Source organism: Rhinatrema bivittatum, chromosome 16, assembly GCF_901001135.1.
Source record: "Rhinatrema bivittatum chromosome 16, aRhiBiv1.1, whole genome shotgun sequence".
Classification (NCBI taxonomy): domain Eukaryota; kingdom Metazoa; phylum Chordata; class Amphibia; order Gymnophiona; family Rhinatrematidae; genus Rhinatrema; species Rhinatrema bivittatum.
This window is the reverse complement of record NC_042630.1, coordinates 7,589,745-7,617,640: the sequence shown is the minus strand read 5'-3', so window position 1 is coordinate 7,617,640 and position 27,896 is coordinate 7,589,745. Positions and strand designations below refer to the sequence as shown.

The 27,896-nt window shown below is 44.4% G+C and overlaps 2 gene segments (V, D, J or C); both read left to right on the top strand.

Moving 5' to 3' along the window:
* The window catches only part of LOC115078816, a 199,134-nt gene that overhangs the window by 102,300 nt on the left and 68,938 nt on the right, over positions 1-27,896 (top strand).
* Positions 1,866-24,719, top strand: LOC115078815. The segment is given in 7 exon segments: positions 1,866-2,023; positions 8,845-9,147; positions 10,377-10,706; positions 11,255-11,575; positions 15,008-15,337; positions 20,644-20,756; positions 23,083-24,719. Coding segments are annotated over 7 exon segments (1,476 nt in total).

Sequence of the window (27,896 nt, the reverse complement as noted above, 5' to 3'; positions counted from 1 at the left end):
TTAGAAAGATATGCAATGTACGTTTTCTCGCGCAATCTTTTAAGATTAAGTGCATACTTATGCATATGAGTTGTATTCTAAAACATATGCATGCAAGCGCGAACACAATTTAAAATTGCAGCACATCTCTGCTTGTGTGCTGATATAAGCATGTATGGTGCACGCATGCTCAGTTTAAAATTAGCCTGCTGGTGTGTACCATTTATTCTCGCAGGAGCTACAACAATCATGTGATTTGTGACTGTGTGAGAACTCTGAATCCACTAACTTCTCATTCAAACCATTGTTTTCATGTCCAATCCAAGAACATGGTGCATACTGTTGCGTCCATCGGAGCTAGACGGCTTCGCCCCGTTTGCCTCACCTAATTTACGGCTCCTCTGAGTGCATTCTGAGTCTAGCCCAGTACTGTGGCTCCTCACAGGGCTCCTCCCCGTGGGCGTGGTCATCTGCCACAGAACCCAAGGATCCACCCAAACACCGTTCAACCATAACACATACATTCAGAAAACAGTCCTCTCTAACCAGAAAACTTGTGGAATTAATAGTTTAAGCATTGATTACTTAGCTCTATCCTCTGTCGGGGTTAACACAATACAATTGTATAAGGGCATTCCGAAGTGAGATTTATCCTTGGAGTTTTCATTGAAAGATACATTCAATGTGACAGATAAACCTCCAATAAGCTTTTTCTTTTCCTCTAAACTACTGCATAGCAAACAACATTAACAAGTTTCTCCACTTCTTTGGGAGGAATTGTCATATCATCATCTTCATGAGACTTAATGATGGAAACAGAGAAAAGCTTTTCCAAAGATATATGTTTTCTCCCTCCCTGACCAACTCTGCTTACAAGCTGTGTTCACTCACCATCAGGTACAATCTCTGAAATTTGTTACCTAAGGAGTTTTGAAACTTGTCATCAACCATGATGATATACATTTAGAATTGGTTTGAATTTAACTTCTAATGCATTGCAAAACAAATTTAAAGTATCTTACTCAAGATTTTGAATAAAAGGGCTTGAATAATGCTCACCTGGTTTATAAACTCTATTTTTACCACTTACAAGGAAGATGCCAAGAAGAGTGTTGATTAGACAGCGATTCTCATTTAGCAAACCTTTCGGCATCTGGAATTTCCACAGAAAATACCTCTACCCCTATCAATACTTTCAAAGTTAGAAAACAAAAAAGATCCACAGGAGAGCCACCTCCTATCATGTGAACTATACCTCTATCAATCTATGAATAACTAGGTCCTTGAGGGAGTTCTCCTACCACTCAGTCAACCATTACAACCAGAAGGGGAGTGATGCAGAATTTGGGAATCTGAACATGCACAGGGCCCAAGCCCATGACTTTTACCAAAGTGAGATCCACTCTGGTAAAGACATTTTAGCTGGGGGAATCATTTCAGGAACTGGACCTTTTATAAAGCAAAAGATTCTCATTTCTTTATCCAATCCAATTTCCTGATCTTGACCAGAATGCCAGCACTATAATTCAATTATTTCACCTGAAGCGTTGAAAAAAGTGCGCAAAGCAGAATATAAATAAATTAAATGAAATTGAAAAGGAGAAACAGAAAACTGGATTATTATTCTTTTAACCTGCCCACTGAGGAAAATTACTTAACATGCTCCAGTAAACAGAATAACTAATAAAGGATGCAATCTTATAGGAAAGTGTGTGTTGGGTGTTGTGTTTATGTCTTATTTTCAGTTCGACTGATTTCACCACATGCAAATCAAGCAAGTCCTCCTGACCCTACACAGCTGGAGTCACTGAGCCTGAAAGGGAAGGAGGGCTCCCAACCATGACTTATAGGTGACCCACATGAGAAACCATGCTGATTAATTTATCTTCATTGCAATCTTGCTTCCTTCAGTCCTACTTCAAGAGACATGATGCTAGAAGAAAGCGCCTTAGTCTACATTTTATTTCAGGTTAATAAATGGAATTCCAGCAGACAGGCAACAGATATGGTTTGACATGGCAAAAGGATTCTGATCAAAACTCAGGTATTTATCTTTTAAGGAGAAATTATCTTGACTTATTAACAAATTGCTCAACCTCTTTTATGTAATGTAGTCAACAGAGAGATTTTCAGCATTGAAAAAGATTGAGCCATAGTCTAAAAGAAAAAGGTGATGGGGAACACAGCATAGCCCAGTGACAGGCACATGAGGCTCTGAAGCTTAGAAACCAAATTTTAAAATCCCACTTCTCCCACCAACTCTCACTGTTTGACCTTGAAAAAAATAAATTAATCTTCCAAGTTTAATAAATTAATACTTCAAACTCTTTTAGGCATTTAGGTTTTAACTAAATGTTCTTTTCAGATGTTCTATTCAATTTTCAGTCCAAGTTTTGCTTTAAGTAAAAACACTGGTTTCATTTTTCAGGGCATATGCCAATGCAGGGCTAAAATGGACTAGAAAAGTCCAGGTATAACTCAATATTCAAGCACTAGTTCAAAACATGTCATCAATGTCCTGATTACAAAAGTATAGCCTCTTTCTCTCTTGCATATCGATGACTGTGAGGGATCTGCACAACTGTTTCTGGATGAGAAAAATTAATGTCTCATTTCTTGTATCTGCTGAATGGTCTGAAAAATCGTCTCACAGCACAGCGAAATAAAAACCAGAGATGCAAAAAATAAATAGAAAAATACATTTTTCTCTCATGTAGAAGTCTGATTTCACATTATGTATCTCTCTAGGAGCCTAAAATAACATTAAACAATATAGTTTTGGTTTTTAATTTGCCTTAAAAATAGAAACTAGAGCTATACCTCCAGTTCACAGGTGCCCTGAAGTGACTCCGTGAACTAAACTATAAATACCTCCAGCAAAATAAGAAATAAATAAACCTGTCAACACAAACTGCTTTCGATAACCAGTTCATTTTATTTCTCCACCCAAGCCAATACTCCATTCTCTCAGGAATAAAAAAAAAAGCTGTGTGGGTGACTTTATAATTTAATATTATTTTCTTAAATATATTAATTTTGAGAAACACCAGCAAGAAAATTGCTGCTCTTAACACATTATAAGAATTGTCTACAAGTGTTGGAATAGCAATGGGTGCATGAGTTCTGGCCTGAAGTCCTATAGCAGAGCTATTATGGGACGGTTCGGTACTGGAATACAAGGCGTTGCTGCAGGGCAGGACTAAAGTGCATTGGAAGAGTTGTGTGTGGGGGAAGGGGTATCAGAAATAAAATAGCTGGGGGTGCTGCAGGGCAGGAATGAGATGCACTGGCAGAGCTGTAGGGGAGTTCAGTACTGGAATAGCAGGGGGTGCTGCAGGGCAGGAATGAGATGCACTGGCAGAGCTGTGGGGGAGCAGTATTGGAATAGCAGGGGGTGCTGCAGGGCAGGAATGAGATGCACTGGCAGAGCTGTAGGGGAGTTCAGTACTGGAATAGCAGGGGATGCTGCAGGGCAGGAATGAGATGCATTGGCAGAGCTGTAGGGGAGTTCAGTACTGGAATAGCAGGGGATGCTGCAGGGCAGGAATGAGATGCACTGGCAGAGCTGTAGGGGAGTTCAGTACTGGAATAGCAGGGGATGCGGCAGGGCAGGAATGAGATGCACTGGCAGAGCTGTAGGGGAGTTCAGTACTGGAATAGCAGGGGATGCTGCAGGGCAGGAATGAGATGCACTGGCAGAGCTGTAGGGGAGTTCAGTACTGGAATAGCAGGGGATGCTGCAGGGCAGGAATGAGATGCACTGGCAGAGCTCTAGGGGAGTTCAGTACTGGAATAGCAGGGGATGCTGCAGGGCAGGAATGAGATGCACTGGCAGAGCTGTGGGGGAGCAGTACTGGGATAGCAGGGGATGCTGCAGGGCAGGAATGAGATGCACTGGCAGAGCTGTGTGTGAGGGTCTCAGTACTGGAATAGCAGGGGATGCTGCAGGGCAGGAATGAGATGCACTGGCAGAGCTCTAGGGGAGTTCAGTACTGGAATAGCAGGGGATGCTGCAGGGCAGGAATGAGATGCACTGGCAGAGCTCTAGGGGAGTTCAGTACTGGAATAGCAGGGGATGCTGCAGGGCAGGAATGAGATGCACTGGCAGAGCTGTGGGGGAGCAGTACTGGAATAGCAGGGGATGCTGCAGGGCAGGAATGAGATGCACTGGCAGAGCTGTGTGTGAGGGTCTCAGTACTGGAATAGCAGGGGATGCTGCAGGGCAGGAATGAGATGCACTGGCAGAGCTCTAGGGGAGTTCAGTACTGGAATAGCAGGGGATGCTGCAGGGCAGGAATGAGATGCACTGGCAGAGCTGTAGGGGAGTTCAGTACTGGAATAGCAGGGGATGCTGCAGGGCAGGAATGAGATGCACTGGCAGAGCTCTAGGGGAGTTCAGTACTGGAATAGCAGGGGATGCTGCAGGGCAGGAATGAGATGCACTGGCAGAGCTCTAGGGGAGTTCAGTACTGGAATAGCAGGGGGTGCTGCAGGGCAGGAATGAGATGCACTGGCAGAGCTGTAGGGGAGTTCAGTACTGGAATAGCAGGGGATGCTGCAGGGCAGGAATGAGATGCACTGGCAGAGCAGTGGGGGAGCAGTACTGGAATAGCAGGGGGTGCTGCAGGACAGGAATGAGATGCACTGGCAGAGCTGTGAGTGGAGTTCATACTGAAATAGCAGAGGATTCAGTCTATGCAGCAGAGCAAGATTCAGATTCACTGGCAGAACTGTGAAGGTCTTAGTACTGGAATATCAGGAGATGCAGTGGCAGAGCTGTGTGGGGAGTTCTCAGTACTAGAATAGCACGGGGTGCTGCAGACCAGAACTGAGAAGCACTGCAGAGCTGAGGGAGGGCTTCTGTGCTGGATAAGCACAGAATAGCAGAGGATGCAGCAAGGTAAGATTCAGATGCATTGGCAGAGCTTTAGGTATTTCAGTACTGGAATAGCAAAGGGGTGCTGCAGGGCAAATATGAGGTGCACTGGCAGAAATGTAGGGGTGCTGCAGTGCCGGAGTACGGAGCATTAGCAGAGCTGTGGGCATCTCAGTACTGGAACAACAGGAAGTTCTACAAGGCAAGGATGAGGTGCACTGGCAGAGCTGTGGGGGATGCTGCAGGGCAGGAATGTGGAGCACTGGCAGAGCCGTGGGCATCTCAGTACTGGTATAGCAGGAGATGTTGCAGGACAGGAATGAGGTGCATTGATAGAGCTCTATGGAAAGGCTCAGTACTGGAAAAGCTATGGGTGCTGCTGAGCAGGAGTGAGGTGCACTGGCAGAGCTGTATTGAGGGTCTCAGCATTGGAATAGCAGGGGTTACTAGTGGGCAGAACTGCGATGTATATGCAGAAATGTAGGGAGGGTTTCAGTTCTGGAATAGCACAGGGTGCTGCTGCTCATGATTAAGGTGCACTGGAAGAGGTAGCGATGAGGAGGCTCTCAGTCCTATAATAAGAAAGGGTTTTGCTGGTCAGATTTGAGGTGCACTAAGAGAGTAATGTGGAGGTCTCAGTGCTAGAATAACAGGACTGAGGTGCACAGGGAGAGCTGTGTGAGTCTCATGGTACTAGAATAGCAGGGGCTGCTGCAGGGAAAGGCTGAGATGTATCAGTGGGGAGCCATTGGCAATCTCAGGACTGGAACAGCTGCAGAAGTGGATTGAGGTGCGTTGGCAGAGCTGGACGAGATTCTGTGATAGACCTGGGTGCCCAGTGTGCACCTCTACTACACCTACTGAAGCGCTGATGATTTTTTTTTTTTAATTGACCTCCCCCAATGCCTGATATCTCGTGAGCTACCCTTATGTCAGCTGCTTCCTATTAATTCCTGCCTTGGGTCTCCCGGGAAGGTAGGAAATGTGGCCCGCTCACCCTCCTGGAGCTTTCCTGGTGGCTAGATGCTCGGAGATTCCTTATTGGAACTGCAGGGGGTGCTGCAGCCTGCACTGATAGACTGCATGTGGAGATCTCAATATTGGAAATAGCAAGAGGGGTGCTGCAGGGCAGGAGCAAGGTGCATTGGCACTGTTGTGGAAACGTGGAAAGCAGTTCCATCTCTGATGTTTTCGTGTGCCCCTGGGCTCCGATACAGCCACAGAGGAGCTCCGGCAAGCACCGAGGCAGGTGAGAGGTGCCCCAGCATGGGTTGAAGATGGAGAGTGATGACCTCATGAGTGGTCCTCCGACTACTCCAAGCCCTTTCGGACCTGCCGCATGGAGCAGCAACTGCGACAGGGTGGACAGTGGTCAGAGGATGGGACATTAAAGACAAAGACTTGAACACATGAAGAATGCAATCTGGATACATGGAGTGAAAAGGAACTCTGGTCACGTATATGAAGAAACTCTGGAAAGGCCATAAGTTGCTTGAAGAGGACTTGGTCGGTACTGGACATCACACGCCCTACACAACCTAGCCAGACTGGTCTCGGACCATGCAGGCAGCGCACCCTCACAGCCGGAATAGGTTGGTCATGGACCATGCTAGTGGTTCTCCACACAAGTTGGCAGAGCTGAGTCGGGACTGCACATCACGTGCCCATATACTCAGCCAATGAAGACAGGTCACGGACCACGCTGGTGGTTCCCCACACAGAGAAGATAGGAGATGAAGTGAAGACTCCGACAAAGCCTGTTCCAAATGCACCCTGCACAGCTGATAAAGGCCAGGCAGGGCCCTGCCGGAACGGATCGGATAAATAGAGTTCATTCGTGAAGAGGAGGCACGGTGCAGACTCCGAGGATTCAGGCAAGGTTTAGGGTTCGAGGGGATGCCTCTACGAGGAAGGTTAAAATAAGAAGCTGGAACCTCTTAGAGTCTTGCATTGCCAGGACGAAGATGTACCGGATAAAGAAAACATCAAGACGAGACATCTAGAGACCTTGAGACGATGAAGACAAAGATGAAGCGTGAGAACATCACGAAGATGCAGGATCCTACATATAATGAAGTGCCTTGAGAAGCAGATAACAAGAAGTCCTAAGGAGGACTGGCTCCTTGCGAAGGCAAGGTTGAAATGAAAACTGGACCTTTTTATACTGAAGAGGAGGCGACTCCCTGAAGACATCACTGGTGGACCTCCTCCCTCGCTGTCCCTTTAAGAAGGGAGAAGAGGTGCGGCTTCGCCCCCTAGGAGAGGGGAAAGGACCTCGGACAGCAGCCCTGCAACGCTGAGCGCAGGAGAAGAGGAACTAGGCCCCAGGACAGGCCCCAGAATGGATGGCTGCTTCCCTGCTGCAAAGGATGGACTGCTGGCGGCTCCATTCCGCAGAAGAGACCGAGGACGCAGGCCCTCACCCCCGGAGGGGAGCAAAGTACGTCGGTTGCCTCCGGGCCACATGGAAATGCTGCAGGCGGCTTTATGCCGCAAAAATAAACACAGGCGGCCTCCGGGCCGCAGGGAGAAGCAGCAGCGCGGCCCCAGCCACGCTGAGAACGCCAGCGGCCTCCGTGCCGCACGACACTGCCGGGAGCGGCTCCAGCCGTGATAGGAGGGCAGCGCGGCTCCGGCCGCAATGTTTGACGTCAGCAGCCTCCGGGCCGCGGGGAGATGCAGCAAGCGCGGCTCCAGCCACATAAGATACACTTCGGCAGCCTCCAGGCTGCAGATGAAAGCAGAAAAGAAGGGTGAGAAGCTGCCCAGGAGGGCAGAATCGCAACAGACACAGCACTGTGGCGGCGTTCTCGGCATTAGACTAGCACAGGGTGCTGTAAGGTAGGACTGAGGTGCTTTGAGAAGAGTTGAGTATGGTTGGAAGGGTCTCTGCACATACGCAGTGCACAATGAAACTTAGGCACGTTACAGATCATGGAGCCATCTTGGGCTTTTCCCTCTGGTTGTGGAACTTTCACTCATTCCTGCCTCTTCTCTCTGCCCCTCTGTTACACTCCTCCTGCATCAGACCTGCAGGTGGATGGTGGGTTTGTTGCTAACCTCTGCACTCTGGCTGCCTGAGGACGAAGGTCCAGACCTCTGCTATTTATCACGTTACGTGCGGGAGTCATTGCATTTTGCAGCCCCGTCTCCAGCAAGGGTCTGTGCTCATTGTAGACGGTCTATAAAAATGTTAAAATAAATATATTAATAGCTGGGGTGCTGAAAGAGTCATGGAAAGCAAGGATGTGTGTGTGTGTGTGTGAGTGGGAATTCAAATGCTAGTCACTGTGTGTGTGTGTGTGTGTGTGTGTGTGTGTGTGTGTGTGTGTGAGAGAGAGAGAGTAGGAATTCAAATTCTAGTCACTGTGTGTGTGTGTGTGTGTGTGTGTGTGTGTGTGTGTGTGTGTGTGTGAGAGAGAGAGTGGGAATTCAAATGCTAGTCACTGTGTGTGTGTGTGTGTGTGTGTGTGTGTGTGTGTGTGTGTGAGAGAGAGTGGGAATTCAAATGCTAGTCACTGTGTGTGTGTGTTTCTGGGTTTGTTACTATATGTATTACAGTGTTTGTGTGAATGTGTGTGAGTGTGTGTGCGTTACTGTGGGTGGAGGTATAAGCATGTGAACTCATGTGCGTGTGTGTTAGCTCATGGTTACATCTGACTATTACAGAGTGGGTGCATGTTACAGTATATTTTTATGTATGTAACTTTGTGTGTGTGAGTGTGTGTATGTGGGTGCGTGTGGGTATGTGTGTGGGTGTGGATGTGTATGTGGGTGTGTGTGAGTGTGTGTGGGTGGGTGTGTGTGGGTGTGTATGTGTGTGTGTGTGTGGGTGGGTGTGTGTGGGTGTGTATGTGTGTGTGTGTGTGTGTGAGTGTGTGTGTGTGAGTGTGAGTGTGGGGGTGTGAGTGTGGGGGTGTGTGTGTGCACGTATTTGTGTGCACACAGGTATAAGTTTCAAACTGTGTGTTTTAACTTCTTTCCTGCAGTCCCTGTCACTGCCCCCTCGGTGTTCCCGCTCATCCCCTGCTGCACGGAGGTGGACTACAGCAGAGAGGTCACCATTGGCTGCCTGGTGACCGGATACCTGCCGGACCCGGCCAAGGTGACATGGAATTCGGGTGCCATAAGCAGCGGGTTCAAGACTTTCCCATCAGTGTGGGACTCCAAGAGTGGCCTGTACACCAGCAGCAGCCAGCTGACCGTCTCAGGCTCGGCCTGGAGGAACAGCTCCTACCAGTGCAACGTCCTCCATGAGAAGACCGGGGTGGAGCAGAACAGGACACTACAAGGTTGGGAAGCCTCTCACTCTCTCTCCTCTTCCTCTCTACATCACTGTCTCCCACTCCCTCTCCTTCTTTCTCTCTCACCCTCTCTGCCTCCCTTGTCTCCAGCTCTCTCCTCTACCTCCAAAGGCCTTTTTAGGACTCGACAAAATTAGATCATTATTCCCAAACTTGATGGGAATCGAGGAAAGTTCAGGTTTTGTTGTCCGAAGGTGGGATTATGGGGAAATATTTTTCTTTTAAGCAAACTTGAATCAATATTGAAATCCTAGCTGCCTAAGTAACTTAGCCGGGTTACACTCATCCAGCTAACAAGGATAATCAGTGGCACCACTACTCTGTTTCAGCTTTTAATATCGTCTGCAAACAAGCACACTTTCCTTTCCAGCCCTTCCGCAATATGACTTACAAAGACATTGAAGAGGACTAGGCCGAGCACTGATCCCTGTGGCACCCAGCTGGTGACTTTACATTATCCAGAGTAGTCACAATTCCCCCCATGCTTGGAGTCCTTTTACTTAAGTAAACGTCTCATCCAGTTGATATTTTTATTTCTTCTAACTCCCAGACTGGCTAGCTTGCCAAAAATTACACTGAAAACCAGACAGGTAACATCTACTGTGACCCCTGATCTGCTACTCTGGTCACTTCATCAATGAATTCAATCAGATTTCTTTGACAAGATCTCCCTTGTGGGATGACATTTTGCCTATGATCCTGCATCTCACTGGTTTTAAGGTACCTTCCTATGCTGTATTCCAGTACCATTGATATTAAACTAACAGTTCTGTAGGTTTCCACTTCCTCCTTGGTCATAGCCTAGTGAAAGAGTGCTGCATCTGCTCTTCTCCAATCTCTCCGAACTTCCCCCGTTTCAAGTGATGAGCTGAACAGAGCTGTGAGGAGTATAGTCAGCACTTCCCGAATTTCCATCAGCATTCTGGGATGTACCTCACCAGGTCCCATGTCCTTCTCTACTTTCAATTGTGCCAATGTCTTGAATTTTACCTCTGCAGCAAATGCAGTGGTCACCTCACAGTCCCTTATATCCTTATCGTTTGCCTGTGTTGCATCACCTCTCCTTATAGTATGAATAAATGCAACCATGGACACATGAAACCTCTGACATATTCCATCCATAAAACACATTGGGAGATTCTGTGTAAACACCGAAAAAGGTATTGTAAAAATCCCAAATGATGTTCTTAATCCACAATGTCCTTTCTTCTCTCCAGGTCTCCCCAACACATCTCCTTCAGTGAAGGTCCTGCTTGAATATCCCTGTGAGGACTCGCACACCAGAGACACCAGCAACACCACCATGGAGCTGGTGTGCCAGATCACCCGCTTCTTCCCAGAAACTGTCCGGGCCCGCTGGCTCGTGAATGGAAAGGCAGCCGCTCTCCCAGTATCTCCCCTTGCACTCTGGAAGGACTGCTACTTCAGTGCCAGCAGTCACTTGATGATACCCAAGGGGCAGTGGAACCAAGGAGCCATCTACTCATGCATTGTAGATCACCCCACGACAAATTTCACAATCCAGGTCAACATCAGCAAATGTTCAGGTAATAAAAGAATGCACGAGGGCAGTAGGGAGGATATGAATGCATGAATTCATCTCTGTAAGGGTGACTCTGCTAACAGAGTATTTTTATTTTTTCCTTTTCATGTCGTACATATTTATTTTAAAGGAAATTAAATGGATCTTGCAAGGGTGATTGTTTTATGGGAAAAGTCCCCCTCCTTCTGGAGAGGGAGCCCCATTACCTGGGGAGGCAATTGGTTTTATGGCTGCAAAACAGAACAGAGGCCTCTAATACCGATGCACACTCCCTGGCAATCCAACACAAACTCTCACATCACTAGCACTGACACAAACCCCGATTTCCCTTCCTATACCAAAATATACAAACTCAACATCTCTTCTCATCCTCCCCAAAACCCCAACATTCTGGCACCCATTCCCACTCCAAACACAAAACAAGAGTATGATGACCATTGAAAAAGGGAGGCATTCTTATATAATAGTAACACAGTAATTGGTCCTTTGAGACTCTACTATTGTGGCAAGAGTTAATTATGAGTAACTGTTTTTCCTTTCCTCGTTTTCTAGAAAACTGTGATGAGGACTTGCAGGTGTATGTCTTGCCCCCGACCTTTGAGGACCTCTTCCTGGAGCACACCGCCAAGCTCATCTGCCTGATCACTAACATAAGGAACACGGAGAACTTTGACATCACATGGACAAGAGGAAAGGGGGGCAAGCTGGACCCAGTGACCTCTGACTTCCAGCTCCATGACAATGGGACCTACAGCACCTCCAGTGTCGTCAGCATCTGCACTGAGGATTGGAACAGCGGCGAGAAGTTCACCTGCATCGTTAAGTACCAGGAAAAACCCACACCCGTTGAAGCAGTCATCTACAAGGATACAGGTATAGTACTATTAGCCAATACAATACACTCTAGTATGGGCAATAAAGCTGAACTGTTGTCTGCAGATCAGCTGAACTTAGTAATTGTAATTAGAAGGAATTTTATTAGGTTGCTATTAATACTGATGTCATTTCATAGAGTATATTAAAGTTCTATCAGTGAAGACAAAAATGTAGAATCACATCCAAAAGGTGGTCTCTTTAGCCTCTATCTGCTAAGTACCATGATGGAACAGTTCAACTGTGGACGATAGTGAAATCTGAGCAGGAACCTTCTGGATCCCTGCCTGTCACAGTGCTTGATACTTGATACTCAGATTACTCATCAGCAAGGAAAGCTGTCTAATTGATCAAAAGCTCAGACATCATGACCTGGACAGGAAGTGACATAACCAGGTATTAAACTGATAACAGGAAGTGACATCAGAAGTTAGCCTGAAGGAAAATGAAAAGTTCATTGCATTTAACCGTATTCATCTGGCTCTGCCAGCTCCCCAGTAATAATTCTGAGAAAAGCAAATACTGTACCAGCGAATTTTGTCAACAAGTTGAAGCAGTGGTATCTCTGTGGTTTGGTATCAGATTTCTAAGCAGACCATCATATCCACAGATCTTTGTGTCTTGCAAGAACACTCCATCTTCCACTTAAATATGTTCATAGATGTAGAGAGCATGATTTCTTCTGGAAGCATCTTCCACATCTTCCTCCCTTTCAGTTTGAAAGAGCTCCTTCCTCTGAGAACAATAAAATGTACATCTGTAGTCAAGTTCTAGTTATGACAAAAAGTGCCATCCTTAATTAGGAAACTAATTACAAAAAGTGACATGAATAGTCACATTCATGGTTATAAAGCGAAGGGAAAGAAATGACAAAGATCATTATAAAATTAAAGCAGGAAGTACATTACTTAGAAAACTAAGGAAAGGAAGTCACATACATATATACATAAGAACATAAGATATACTATACAAGGCTTGACCAAGGGTCCATCATGTCCAGTATCTTGTCTCCAACAGTGGCCAATCCAAGTCTCAAGTACCTAGCAAGTACCCAAATATTAAACAAATTCCTTTCTACTAATGCTGGCAGCAAGCATTGGCTATTCCCTATTGATTAATAGCAGTTTATGGACTTTTCCTCCAGGAATTTATCCAAACCTTTTTTAAACCCAGCTACAATAACTGCCTTAACCACATCCTCTGGCAACGAATTCCAGAGCTTAATTGTGCGTTGAGTGAAAAATATTTTTTTTACAATTTGTTTTAAATGTACTACTTGCTAACTTCATGGAGTGCCCCCCTAGTTCTTGCAATATCCAAAACAGTAAATAACCATTTCACATTTACCTATTCAAGTCCTTTCATGATTTTAAACACCTCTATCATATCCCCCCTCAGTCGTCTCTTCTCCAGGCTGAAAAGTCCTAACCTCTTTAGTCTTTCCTCATAGGGCAGCCATTCCATTCCCTTTATCATTTTGGTTGCCCTTCTCTGTACTTTCTCCAGTGCAACTATATCTTTTTTGAGATGCGATGACCAGAATTGTACACAGTATTCAATGTGCAGTCTAACCAATGAGCGATACAGAGGCATTATGACATCCTCCATTTTATTTTCCATTCCCTTCCTAATAATTCCTAACATCCTGCTTGCTTTTTTGACTGCCACAGCACACTGAGCCGATTTCAATGTATTATCCACTATGACGCCCAGATGGTGATAACTCATAATATGGAACCTAACATTGTGTAACTACAGCATGGATTATTTTTCCCTATATGCATCACCTTGCACTTATCCACATTAAATTTCATCTGCCATTCGGATGCCCAATCTTCCAGCCTCACAAAGTCCTCCTGCAATTTATCACAATCTACTTGTGATTTAACTAAGAACATAAGAGCATAAGAAATTCCCATACTGAGTCAAACCAAGGGTCCATCTAGCCCAGCATCCTGTTTCCAACAGTGGCCAATCCAGGCTACAAGTATCTGGCAAGTACCCAAAAACTAAGCAGATCCCATGCTACTGATGCCAGTAATAGAAGTGACTATTTTCTAAGTCAACTTGATTAATAGCAGTTAATGGACTTCTCCACCAAGAACTTATCCAAACCTTTTTTAAACCCAGCTACACTAACTGCACTAGCCACATCCCCTGGCAACAAATTCCAGAGTTTAATTGTGTGTTGAGTGAAAAAGAACTTTCTCTGATTAGTTTTAAATGTGCTACATGCTAACTTCATGCAATGCCCCCTAGTACTTCTATTAATAAGAATAATTTTGTGTCATCTGCAAATTTAATCACCTCACTTGTCGTACCCCTTTCCAGATCATTTATAAATATATTAATAAGCACCAGGCCAAGTAAAGATCCCTTTACCTTTTTCCACTGTGAAAACAGAACATTTAATCTTCCTCTCTGTTTCCTGTCTTTTAACCAGTTTACAATCCACAACAGGACATCGACACCTATCCCATGACTTTTTAGTTTTCTTAGAATGTCTCATGAGGGACTTTGTCAAACACCTTCTGAAAATCCAAATACATCACATCTACCAGTTCACCTTTGTCCACAAGTTTATTAATCCCTTCAAAAAATGTAGCAGATTTGTAAGACAAGACTTCCCTTGGGTAAATCCACGCTGGCTGTGTCCCATTAAACCATGTCTATCTAAATGTTCAGTGATTTTATTATTTATAATAGTTTCCAAAATTTTTCCCGGCACTGAAGTCAGGCTCAGTGGTCTATAGTTTCCCAGATCGCCCCGGAGCCTTTTTTAAATATTGGGGTTACATTGGCCACCCTCCAATCTTCAGGTACAACAGATGATTTTAATGATAGGTTACAAATTACTTGTAATAGGTGTGAAATTTCATTTTTTTGCTCTTTCAGAACCCTAGGATTTGCTACTCTTCAGTTTGTCAATCAGGCCTACTGCATCTTCCAGATTCACTGTGATTTGGTTCAGTCCATCTGAATCGTCACCCTTGAAAACATTCTCCGGAATGGGTATCTCCCCAATATCCATCTCAGTAAACACCAAAGAATTCATTTAGTCTCTCCACAATGGCCTTATCTTCCTTAAGTGCGCCTTTAACCCCTCGATCATCTAACGGCCTCTCGCAGGCTTCCTGCTACAGCTATATTTTTTAAACTTTTTATTATGAGTTTTTGCCTCTCCAGCCAACTTCTTTTCAAATTCTCTTTTAGTGTGTCTTATCAATGTTTACATTTAACTTGCCAAAGCATATGCTTTTTTCAATACATAGTAAAGCTACTGACAGGAAGTGATCTATAATCATACAATTCAGTATCATGATGTTTTATATATATATTTATACAGATAGAGAGAGAGAGAGAGAGAGACCAATATTATGGATCCGCCATTCATTTCTCTGATTAACTAGTTGATTTCCATTCCTTACCCAGAAGTCCTTTCCCATCGACCATCAGTTTACCTCCTCCCTCCCAGCACGGATGAACTTGCCCTTCAAGAGCAGGCATCTCTCACCTGTCTAGTATCGGATTTTAACCCCAAGGATATCCTTGTCAAGTGGCTGCATGAGGGGAAGGAAGTCAACAAAGAAGCTTACGTCACCACGGAGCCCATCAGATCCCAGGAAAAGGCTTCCTCCTTCCTGTACAGCAGGCTGCTCATCGACATATCCAGCTGGAATAATGGAGAGTCCTACACATGCGTGGTCGGCCACGAGGCACTGCCCATGCACCTTGTCCAAAAGAGCATCGACAAGTCCGCTGGTAAACCCACCTCAATCAATGTGTCTCTTGTTATGTCTGAAATGGCCAACAACTGCTATTGAGGACTGAGCTTTAGGGAGTGCAGTAGCCCCCACGTTCAAGATCCCAAACCTTGAAGTATCTTGGGAGAGGATTTCGTAAACGCAAGGGGTTATGGTGACTGCAGTGTTTGTGCATATATACAGTATACATATATTTTATAGTCTGAAATAAACTTCCTCTGCATGTTGAAATAATATCCATTTGCTAAAGGATTCATTCGTTCGTCAACAGCCTTGGTACTTCGGTACCACACAGACATTAGCAGAAGGGGTTGGGATTTTCCAGCAATTTTTATCAGTGGAGAGAGGAGGGGGTGCAATTGAAAGAGAGTTGCTGCTCGCCACTACAGAAGCACAAGAGGTAGTCACTTGCAGATTAAGTATGAACATGCCAAAAAGGAAAAGAAAATGTGCACTCCATTTCAGCTCTAAATCTAAGCCTCTGTGCAGAAACGATTTTACTCTTAATGTCCACATGTGCGAGAGGAAACACGGCAGGTCCAGCTCAGCTTAAGCCCAGGAGGAATGTCCTAACGTATTCAACCCTGATGAACAGGGCCGGTGGAAGGGGATTGGGCGCCCTAGGCACCTTCTACCTTGCATGCGCCCCCCCCCTGGTCATGCCACCCCCTCCCCCCCCCGGTGGCGTCCCCGTCGCACTGCCACCCCGATCTCCACCCCAATCACACTGGGCCGTGAGCAGATGAAACTCTACTCCTCCTCCTTGCCGCCACTCGCAGCCGGCGGCCACAAAAGGCTTGTGCCCCCTGATGGTCAGCGCCTTTGGCCCAGACCTAGTTTGCCTAGTGGTTCCGCCGGCCCTGCCGATGAATATGTGGTCACCACGAGTGGAACCATTATTCTAGCTGGTGGACAGATTTCTGCTGTCCTTTGACATGGAAGGTACAGAGGCAAAGGAAAAGGCTTCTGGCTCTGCAATCTACAAGTATTATTGTAATATAACGAAGGGCAAGCTTTGCATGGATGGGGCTACATTTCGCTTGGATCTCCTGACCCTTGAAATGAAACTTTTGATGGGAAAAATCCTAAATATAAGGAATAAAAGGTTGCAGTGCTGTCCGTCACATGACAGCTGCAGTCTGTGCAGCCATCACAAGATGGCGCTGTCATTCCATAGCCAAGGGGCTGAAGATTAGGAAGTCCCGTGCAGCTCGTGCAGCTGTACTTGGGGAAATTTTATCTGGGTAAAACTGAAGGGGGCTTAACGTTGCCCCTCCCTCTTGATTGGTGAAAGCACCCATGTCACGTACGGGGTGGGGACCAGTTCATTTTGAAATCTCAGCGCTTGCTTTACAGTGCAGACTTTGCATTTGCTGTAAGGCAGGGGTAAAATCCAGGGGTACTGGAGGGAGTTGCCCATCCCGGTCAGCTCTTGGGCTCGGGGGGGCTCACTGGGAGCATCATGGCCTAGGAGAAGCCCCATGAACTCCCACGGATTCCCGCACAGGAATTTGGGGGGGGGGGGGGGGGGAGGGGATTTCTTTTGAAGGCCCCTTATAGGGTTTTCTCTCTTCTCTGGAGCTCTTCTTGCACCACAGGGAGGGGGGAAGCACCACACAGACACCGTGACAAAGCAGCGGGGAAAGCCATCACAATGCAGGAGAGCCTGCAACTTCGGAAACTTAAGAGACTGGGAATAAAAGGAGGAAAGAAGGAAATGACAGGAGATGGAGAGCGGCAGCCCCGTCCATAACTTACTACAAGGAAGGATTTGTCTTAGAAAAAGAAAGTCAAAGGCACAGAGTCAAGATAAAAAGCTGGAAGAAGAAAGGCGCAGAGAAAGTGAGAGGAAATAGCTATTTACTGAGGGGGTGGTCTGCAATAACCTACCAGAAAGGAGGGTGGTGGGGAGGGGGAGGGAGGGAGATGAGTAAGGTCCTCAGTGGCACAGTAAGCCAGGGCAACTAGACAGACCGGGTGGGCCAAGAAGCAAACATCACCTGGACTGTCTGACTGCTGCTCTCATCAGGAGCATTTCTGGTGCTTTTCCCTGATATTCCTTGACCTAAAATGAAGATCCCCTGCATTTCAGCCCCAACCAGTACAGTACATGGAGACAGCATTTCCAAAGCAAATCCATCGGCCAACCCCATTCCAGAATTCACCCAAGATCTTCCAAAGGCCTATCCATGGTCCAGCAGAGAATGCGCTACCTCCCAAGAAGTGGCCAGTTGTTCTGGGTTCAGACCGTGCACGCTGGGGTCTCCACTGTCAGTTACCCGAGGGGCTTGTCACTTGCATGCACACAGGACTGCCGCGGGGGCTTTATGCAATGTAAACACACATATAATTACTGGGATTATTCCTGGGAGTTGAACCCAGGAGCTCATTCCCCACACAAAGAGTCACTCACACACACACACACACAGATACATCACAGTATTTAGGAAAGTAAATTTGTTTGAGCAATAAGAGGATAAAACAAATACAATCAGATCATGCAGAAGAGATAGTTTCAGATCATGATGATTTCTGCATACATATAAAGCTTACATGTTTCCAAGGAATCAGCCTGTGCTATAAGGTCCAGAAGCGCACTCTTTCCCGTTCTCTCTAGCTGTACACACTAAACACTAGCAAATGATTGCGTGAGAAGCATCAACTCCTCCCTCGTTGCCTATTCTTATCAGTTACAATCACAACTGGGTGGCCTTCTCTCTCTCATAATTTAGTTTCAGTTAATTACTTAATTTCCATCTGGGAATTATGGGCTCTATAGTTCTCAGGCTCTTTTCTGTTCATAAGCATTTCACAGTGGAAAAACAGTAAATATGAGTCCACTTATAAGTTGGCCTGTGGCCTTCAAACTAATCTGTGTCTGGGTGAGAACTCGGAATTCATTACGGCCTAACCTCTGATTACATCCTCAGCCAGATTAGTCAGAAGTAATTCCATTACACCAGTAAAGAGAAGCATTTCACCCCAGCTCTTACACACCCACAAAGCTGCCATCTGCAGGGTAAAAACAATTAGCTATCATAAACATTTTTATTTAAATATAAAGGAAAATTAAAGTGGTTTAAGATGATTTAACAGTTTAGAACCCAACTAATGGAAGAGCTGTCATGAACATTGCCCTTCCTAGGGCAGGAATATCCACTTACATAGGGGTTGATTTTAAAAGTATTGCTCGCATACACACATATGTGGTACGCAAGCGAGCAACTTGGTATTTAGAAAACCATGATCTTCATGCATATGTACCTGTGGATGCGCCAAAAACGAGAAGGCAGGAAAGAGGTGGGACATGGTTGTTCCAGGGCAGGGCCAACACTTATGCGCATAACTCCGTATTTTAGAATCGGAGCCTGCGGCACGCATTGGCGCCTTACACATGTACATTTACTGCTGCTCCCAAAAAGGAACAAGTCTGTAGACTTCGCATTTCAGGGCTTACAGGACAGGGTAAGGGGTTCGGATCAACTGGGGGGTGTGCAGGATGAAGAACCGAAGGGTTCTGGAAGAACTCGATATTGACTGGGCAAATTAATTAGTGGACTCGTTGGAAAAATCGGGAATGTCCCTTATGTGAACATGTTTTAAAATCCACATACATATGCACGTAAAAGCCAGAAAAGTCCTATGGAAGATATACATGCGAGCTTTGCTCAAGTAACCTCTTAAAATTAGGCACATACTTACTCACGATACGGGTATTTTAAAACATAAGCATGCGAGTGCGCACACGATTTAAAATTTCAGCATATCTCCACTTGCACGCTGATATGGGCATGAATGGGTGCATGCGCGCTCGTTTTAAAATTAGTCTATTGGTAGCATAGTAAATGTTAGCAGAAAAGAAAACAAATTGGCCCATCCAGTCTGTTCAGCTGAGATTCACTTGCATAGCACACAACACCAATATGCAAGCAAACACCAGGTCCCCACCATTCTCCCCATTCATGTTAAGCCAAAGAACTCAAAATATCTCACTAAATGTTCCCTCAAGTTTATGAAATTGATTCTTATTAGAAGAACCTGAGATGTAATGGTACATAGTTTTCAGACTGGATAAAGATGTTTTCTCATATTAACCCAACCTCTTTCCAAGTTTCTAAGACATCCATCATTGAGTCTATCATTTACCTGTCTCTGTAATTATTAAGGTTATCCTTCTCCCAAAGTTGCTTCAGTTCTGACCATTCATAATTTTAGTTACTCATCCCCTACATCTGAAAAATATTTCCATTCACTTTAAGTGAAATTATTTTGAATAAACCCTCAGGTTTGTATTGTTTCCTAGAGGAGAAGTCTATAAACTGCTATTAATCAACCTGACTTGGGGAATATGCACTGCTATTACCGGCTTTAGAAGCATGGGATCTATTTAATATTTGAGTACTTGCCAGGTACTTGTAACCTGGATTGGCCATTGTTAGAAACAGGTTCCTGGGCTCGATGGATCCTCGGCCTAACCCAGTATGGCAATTTCTTATGTTCTTATCATAAGGTTTGTGTAAGAAGACCAGAATCTAAAAGAAAAGAACTGATAAAAATAAAACTACTGAGAAGAAAACCAGCAAAACAGTTGAGTAGGGACAATACTTTTATACATTTCATCAATGTTTAGAGATATAAGCTTGCATGATTATAAAGTAATAAAAAAGCTAGCATCACAAAACATTTTTGACAAATATATATATATATATATATATATATATATAATTGCTACTGAAGAATATATTTACTTTTCTGTCAATAAGAAAATAAGGAATAGGACCAAACTATGAGAACTATGAGCAACAGAATCTATTTACTCTCTTTGTGAGTTTACCTACCGCACATCAAAGGCATTCAAAAGAAGTCTGCCCAATGTGGACATATGCCTTTATCAGGTATGATCTGGAGACAGAACTTGGATTTAGCATGTTTGAACAAAAACTTCCTTTCCCCAAAGGACTCCTCTGACAGTGTTGAAGCAATGGCACCTTTGTGGACAAAGACTGTACCACAGTCCTTTATTCCCTACAAATGAGAGTTTTTCATCAAGGAGACAAGATACCTGTCTCCTTTCTTGTTCCACCTGTCTCTAATCACTGCATTACTATATGAAAAAGTTTTAATGTGTTATGCACACACTGATTGGCAAACGCCGCTCCAGATAACTCTATAAACAAACTTTGGTCAGGCTGAATCCCTCAGATGAGCAAGTCCATAAATAATTCAGCGTAAAGTCCAACATTGCTGGAATGAGAGAAAGGCTCCTGCTTAATGGTGGTGTCACTTTCTTTCCATTGCTTTTAGTCTCTGCATGCGAATGGGTGGAAGATGAAGAGAACGCCCTGGCCACAGCTTCCACATTCATGGTGCTCTTCCTCCTGAGCCTCTTCTACAGTGCCACAATTACGCTGTTTAAGGTAAGAAAAATAGAATCCTAAAAGACCAACACAAGAGGTCACAACAAAGAAAGACAAGAGCGGAGCTGAGGAAAATTGCCACAAGGACAGAAGAATGTGTGAAAAATATTACTGAACAATAGCTATAAAACGTGGAGTAAATACATCTTGTAGAAACCTCTTTATTTATTTATTTATTTATTTATTTATTTGATTTTATATACCGACAACCGTTTGCACATCGTGCCGGTTTACAGATAACTTATAACAAATAATATATAGGCAAAGCCTTTACAAGGAACGGTTTGTAACATAAATGCAGTAACATGGCAATTAACTAGATAAATAAGTAGGGAGGGAAGGGTAGGGATATACGAGACAAAGGGAGGGGGGAGGGGGAAGGGTGAAAATGGAAGAACATAGGGAAAAGATATGTACAGAAAGCATTTTATTTCAGCATTACATTAAAATGAAATAATATTAACAAGATGTTCCAATCGGTGGGTTGCGAGGTAAGGCCGCAGACCGCCGTGCTTACCTCCAGCCTGATGCCATGGCAGACCCCCCCCCCCCAAACAGCGAAGTGGCTGACCGCCGCACTCCTGCAGGCCCAATGCAGCCTGTGGCTGGATGCCGCCGACCGCGCTCAGTGCTTCTCCTAGGCATGCGCCTGTCAGAGATTTAAAGGGCTAAAGACAAGAAATCCCCCGCGGTGCTCACTTCTGACATCACTGCCTTCAGCCCTTAAAAGGGCCCTGCTCCCAGCAATCCAGGCCTCAGCAATAGGCCGACCACCTCCAAGTAGTGCTAGTTGCCTCTGCGTGTCCTGGTTGTGTTCCTGTGTTCCTGATCTTTGTTCCTGTGCTCCTCGTCCTTCACTCATCAGTGCTGGCCTGTGTTCCTGAGTTCCTTGACTCTCCATGTGGTCAGTCTTCAGTTCTTCATCGTCTCCTTGTGGTCAGTCTTCAGTTCTTACTCTTCAAGCCTTCAGTCTTCAGTGTCTTCCTCTGCCCACCTGTGTTGTTCCTTACCTTCCTGCCTGACTCTCTGCCCCATGTTCCTTCAGACAGATCTCTGGTTTTGACTTTGGCTTGACTCTCAACCTTGAGCGAACTCCACCTGCCACTGACTACTGCCTGAGTCTAGTCTCTGACTGAATTCCGCCTGCCACCAATCTCTTCCTGATTATTGATTCCGATCATACACCACCTGCCTTGACCGCTGCCTGACTCCAACGCTGCCTGTATCCAAGCCTGCCCCAGACCCTGGCTTGTGATTCGGCTACCTCAACAGATCTTCCCCTCTCCAACAGAGGCCCATGCCTACGTCCTGCCAGCCCCTAGCACTCAAGGGCTCAACCTAAGGGGAACGTGGACTGGTACAGGTGAAGCTCCAGTTGGATCTCGCTACAGCCAGATCCACCAGATGACAGTGGATACCTGCAGGATTCCTCCCGGCAGGTTGTGCCAACTCCACCTCGGCCCAAGGGTCTACGCCCGCAACACAAGAGAACAGAAAAACAGAAAATAGAATTTCTAAAATTAACCCACCATGGCCATGTTTCAGCAAATCGCCTGCATCAGGGGATAACTCAAAAGGGTTCTAGCAAACAAGCACAACTATTCTACTCTTGGATTTGTAGTCTGTCTTTCTCACAAGGGACCCAAAGCAGCTTACAACAATGCAATACAAATTCTAAAACAATTCAAACTCTGCATATGTATAGACCACAGCAACAATAAATTACTAAATACAATTAATATAAGACAATTAAAAAAATATATAGGCAATGTCATTAAACTAACTCAATATCCCAAGAATTTCCAATGCCCCCTCTCTCCCAGACGGACTGGAAACATAAAACACCAAACAAAAAAAAATGTTTTTTTAATGAAAACAGCACTCTAAATGCTCACCGATAAGAGTTAAATTTATGAAGTGAAATTACAGAGTTAACAAGGGAAACAGAAAGGAAGAAGTAGGGAATGACAGAGAAAGTGAGGGAGAGGCAGAGTAGGAAAAGGAGACAGGGAGAATTAAAGAGAGACTCAGGCTGCAGAAGAAAGAGAGGAGAAGGAGAGTTAGCAAGTGAGATAGGAGAGAGCTTGAGGGAGAGAGCGAGAATGAGAAAAGTTGAATACTGGTATTGGACCCTTGATCTAAATTGGTAAGGCAGCTCCTATGTTCTTATGAGTGCATCAGTAATAATGATAGAAATAGAGAGGGGGGGGGGCATTTTCTGATCAATGCCTTCTCTAGTCCATAAACCATGAGCCAGGGTGAATGGAACTCATCCATCCTCTTTCTCCAGCTCCCGTGTTTACATTCTTTTCCTTCTGCTTCCCAGGTAAAGGGATGACCCTGCCAGTCTACGGCTTAGCAATCAACAAGATGACGCTCGCCTCTTCGGAAAACAACTTTCCACTCCTTAAGTTTCAACTCACCCCCATAATTCCACCTCACGACCAGCCACCATTTCAGACAAGCAAGGCTGAAGGCGAGGCCAATGGATTCCCCATGCCATAGACTTTATCTAGGCACAGGTGCCTCCTCCAAGGCATGAAAATACAGACATGGACTTCCAACATTCAGCATTTAGATATACAGTGCACATGCTAAGCATGCTTTAGTAGAATTTTCCTGAGCAGAGGAAGACCCTCTGATCTGGAAATTCCCTACTCATGTTTCAACAGCATGAAATATGACAACATCGCTCCACCAGTGTCCAGAATATTCCTGTAGAGAAGGATATTTCATTTAAGGACACAGAAAATCTAGGCCACTGTTGCCCAACCCTGAATATAAATGAGGAAAGGAAGACAGGTTAGTTAATTTTTAGATGGTTTTCGCATGCTCTTTCAGAGAAGAATAACATTTAAAGGAAAAACCACAAATGAGTAACCCACCTTCATGCTTTTCCCATAAACTGGCACCCGCTCTGTACAGCTCAGGTCTTGGAAGCCAAGCAATGCGAGTGCTGAAGTGGAGGATTATTGGGGAGTGGGGAGGAACAGTAATGGGGCACTTTGGAGTTCAGAAGTGCAGTAAAATCAGTTTTATGTCAAAGAAAGGCTCTTATACTGAGGAGAATGTGCACGCGGGAAGGAGTTTCTTGACAGTCCTGAAATAACGAATGCCCAGGAAGGCAGCTTCGCTCCAGGATTAGTAACCAGTGCTCGATTAAGTTTACCCGACCTGAATCCTGGGGTAACTGATCCAGGGCTAGAAGGGATTGCATGTGAACGCAGCACTGAAGAAACTGAAGCTAGATAAATGCTGAGGGGTGGAAGCAGAGCTTCACTTCTCTACCTTCCACAGGGCAGAAGAAGGACCACAATGGGGCAAAACCGAGGAGGCTGAGCCATTTGAAGACTCCTGACCCTGCCTACCCACATCACTGATTAGGTGAAAGGAAAGAAATTTGATCTTTTGGGAACAAGAAACTTCTCAGCAACCGTCTGTGGCAGCAGAGGAAAGACACAAATAGAGTCTTTAGTCAAACACCAGTTTACAAATAGATGTATTTATATGACTTTCTATTTGGGGTAGCTTGTTGGCGTTTTATGAGAGGAAACACATGGCCTTCCTGTGAGAGGTGTCGTGCTGTGCAACCAAACTTCCTGGTCTTTGCCTGAAAGACCCTTTTCCCACAGGCACATCCTTTGGATGCATGAGAGCCATCCAGGTTGGGTGTCCGAACAAAGCCCTCTGAGGCCTAGCAGAGCAAGGCTGTTGTCATAGAAACAGAAAATGCTTCTAGACATGAAACCCTCTGCTTTTCCCTCCGTTAACTGATCTCAGTATCATAATCTATCAGTCAAATAGTCAGCACAAGGAAAGTACTATTTTAATATGCAAAAACATGAAAGATGATAAATGTTCAAAAGGGCGCAGTTTTTTGTCTTAGTGTGACCTTACTGCACTTATAGAATTGTCCTATGGTTTAAAAATAATCATGTTTTAAAATTAAATATTATTAATTCCTCAAATGTTTGTTCTGTTGTGTGTACGGTTGTCTCAATTTAAACCACGATGATGTTAAGCATGTTGTGAATTCATCAGGCCCTCTGAAACCTGCCTCTTCATTGGTTAATGCTATAAGAGATCTTGATTCAGTCACATGATGCTTTCTGACAAATCACAGTGCTGAAGTAGGAGGAGGCTTGTTTTAACCATTTGGAATACCATTTAATGAGAGTTGTTAGGTAATCAGAGGAAGGTTGGACCTCCTGCTTTCTGTAAACCTGGTACTTTCAGTTTTATCTAGAACATAAAAGAAATCTCTATGAACACCAAAGAGAATACCACAAGTCTCTCATAAACTGATTCCGGGTGGAAGCCATTTTAAGAAATCTTGAGACAGGAAGTGATGTAACCATTCAACTTCAGTATGTAATTTTCAGTTTTAGTAGTACATAAACACTCATACACAGGAAAGTAATGAAAATGTTCAAAAAATTATATCATTGTATATTACATCTAGTTCCACCAAACACTGTTGCCAATATTTAATTTTAATTTAAACAGTGCTTACTTGGCATGTTGTTTAACTGTGGTGTGACACTATGGGACATAGGTTAACTTCATTCTTCATCGGAAAACTGCTTTCTCCAAGTGGGATGTCCTTTTAGGACAGTACATACCTCTCTTACAAAAACGTGCTTCAAATGTAGAGGTATGGGTGATCGTGGCATGACGCTTGTGACTTTTAGGGAGGTCCATAATTCATGTAGTAAAGGCCATTCTTCTGCTCAGTCACCACCTCCAATAGTATATGAAGTACCGCTACCATCATGTGCCAACCATGGGTTTCCTGCAATTACAATTCTTCTAGCATTGCACAAGTCACTAATGACTTACTGTACCATAAAGCATGAATGCAGCATTTTTGCTTTTGCTAAATAATATATTGGCTGTGTTTGCAGATGTATCAAAGTCAACATGCGTGCAAGCCATATCAATCATATTTGGAAAACCATTATTGTAATAAAAATATAAGTGTTACTATAGAGCCTATATACTAAAAGCTTTCTCCCTATTTGTACCTATGGGAAAATGCTCCACACCTAGGGCCCTATGTTTCCTAGAAATTGTATACATTATGCGGTCCCTTATGGTTGCTGGTTAAAACGTATTCTGGCTTATTATATACAGAAAAATGTACACAATTCAAAATTCTGTAAGACACACCCCCAGCCATTTACCATGCACTGACACAGCATGTGTGCCTGAACATCCTTTGACTGACCTGTAAAATAAAACAAAACCCTACAATTATACGTTTTTTCCAAACTATAAGCAAAACTAATTGATTAGAGATCCTGTCATTTTCTTCTTCTCGTGTTATTTCTTTTTAATTGTTCTCATAACCATCACAAGGTGTCTTCTTGCTCTATGACTTGGAGATGCTGGAAGGAAAAACCCCAGTGGGTTTTTAATTTTTTATAAACAAACCTTTCAAAGTTATCCATAACAGCCAGCTATCTAAACAGTCCTGCTCTGTGACTCCGTCGCTCATAGAGACTCGATTCGGCTTCTGGTCTGAGTTTTCAACACCTCTGTATTATTAAGTTTTTGATGCCGCATTCAAGTAGCAACCCTTTATGTTTTGTAATGCTGCTTGCAGGACCAAGAGGAAATGAATAATTAAGTTTGCACAAACAGATCATTAAATAAAAAGATTACAGATAAAGGGCTTGCATGGCAGTCTGATGTCCATAAGGGCCAACGAGGTATCTAATAAATTGTCAAAGCAACAACTTAGGTTTCCAAGGGGAGCTAGGGCACATAGATGTTCAAAACCTGGATGATTTCAAGGCATGCCCTGTTAATTGCACACACTCATCCAATGTACAGCCTGCTAGATGTTCAAACTCACCCACATCCCTTCCTGCACCAGCTATGAAAGCATCTAAGCACGCATGTCATTTAGTGGTCCAATCACGTGCTCCAATCACACGTATTGCAGATGGCGTGTCACCTGACTAATATTGACTGACAATCTGCCCTATTTTTGCGTGCACAAGCTTACATGTATCAGTTTCCACTTGGATGCCCGACTGCCAGCCTTTGAAAACTTACCCCAAAGTCTGATGATGAGCCATTGTTTTTGGACGGCTATAGCCTGGCCACAGCTTTTGAGAAAGATTGTAGCTTTCCGGAAACGACTTTGACCATGCTCATTCAAAAAGCATGAGACTTAGCCATGGCGTTTGGTTCAAGTCTCTAATTTGCTTATTTATTTCTTTATTTTTACTTGGATACATTATCCACCTTTTTGCATACAAAATTCATGTATATTTGGAGGAGTCTGACTGACCTGTGGTAAATGTGCCCTCTATGATGCACAGGGGATTGACGACCCTTTTCTCAATGCCAGGCACATAGCAGATGTTCCAGGCTTTGAACTTCATTGGGCCGACAACTCCCTCATGTTGTGGGGACACGTGTGGTTTAAACCACAGAATGGATGGAGGGTGCCAAGCAACAGTAACATGGAATAGACTTAGTTTTTGGGTACTTGCCAGGTTCTAATGGCCTGGATTGGCCACTGTTGGAAACAGGATGCTGGGCTTGATGGACCCTTCATCTGACCCAGTATGGCATGTTCTTATGTTCTTAAGTCCCCTGCAAACCTTAGAAAGAGCTCTGCCTGTGGGCTTTGAAGACATCTAAAAAAAGCCTGTGGGCTTTTGAAGACATGTACAAAACCATCAACATCATATACAAAACTATCAACCAACACACGCAAATCGACCTACAAATACCACTTAAAAAATACACTTCCGTCAGACCCATCAGGGAATACTACAAAGAGTCACTCCAAATTCCAAAGGCCAAAACCTTCCAACATAAATCTTTGAGTCTCAGAGCCTTCTCTTCAGCAGGTCCAGCTCTCTGGAACTCTATCCCACCAGATTTGAGACAGGAGCCATGCTCTCTAACATTTAGGAAAAGACTAAAAACTTGGCTTTTCAAAAAAGCATTTCCAAGCCCTGAATAAAACTTCACGCAACAGCACAATTGGATCCAAATTCTGTGTCATATTTATTCATATTCTGTGTCATACTTAGCCTTCTGGTTACGTATGTTCCATCTCACAGTGATGTACCGCCACATTTATTCGCATAGTCTTATTTACTCATCTTGCTAATTTTTTAC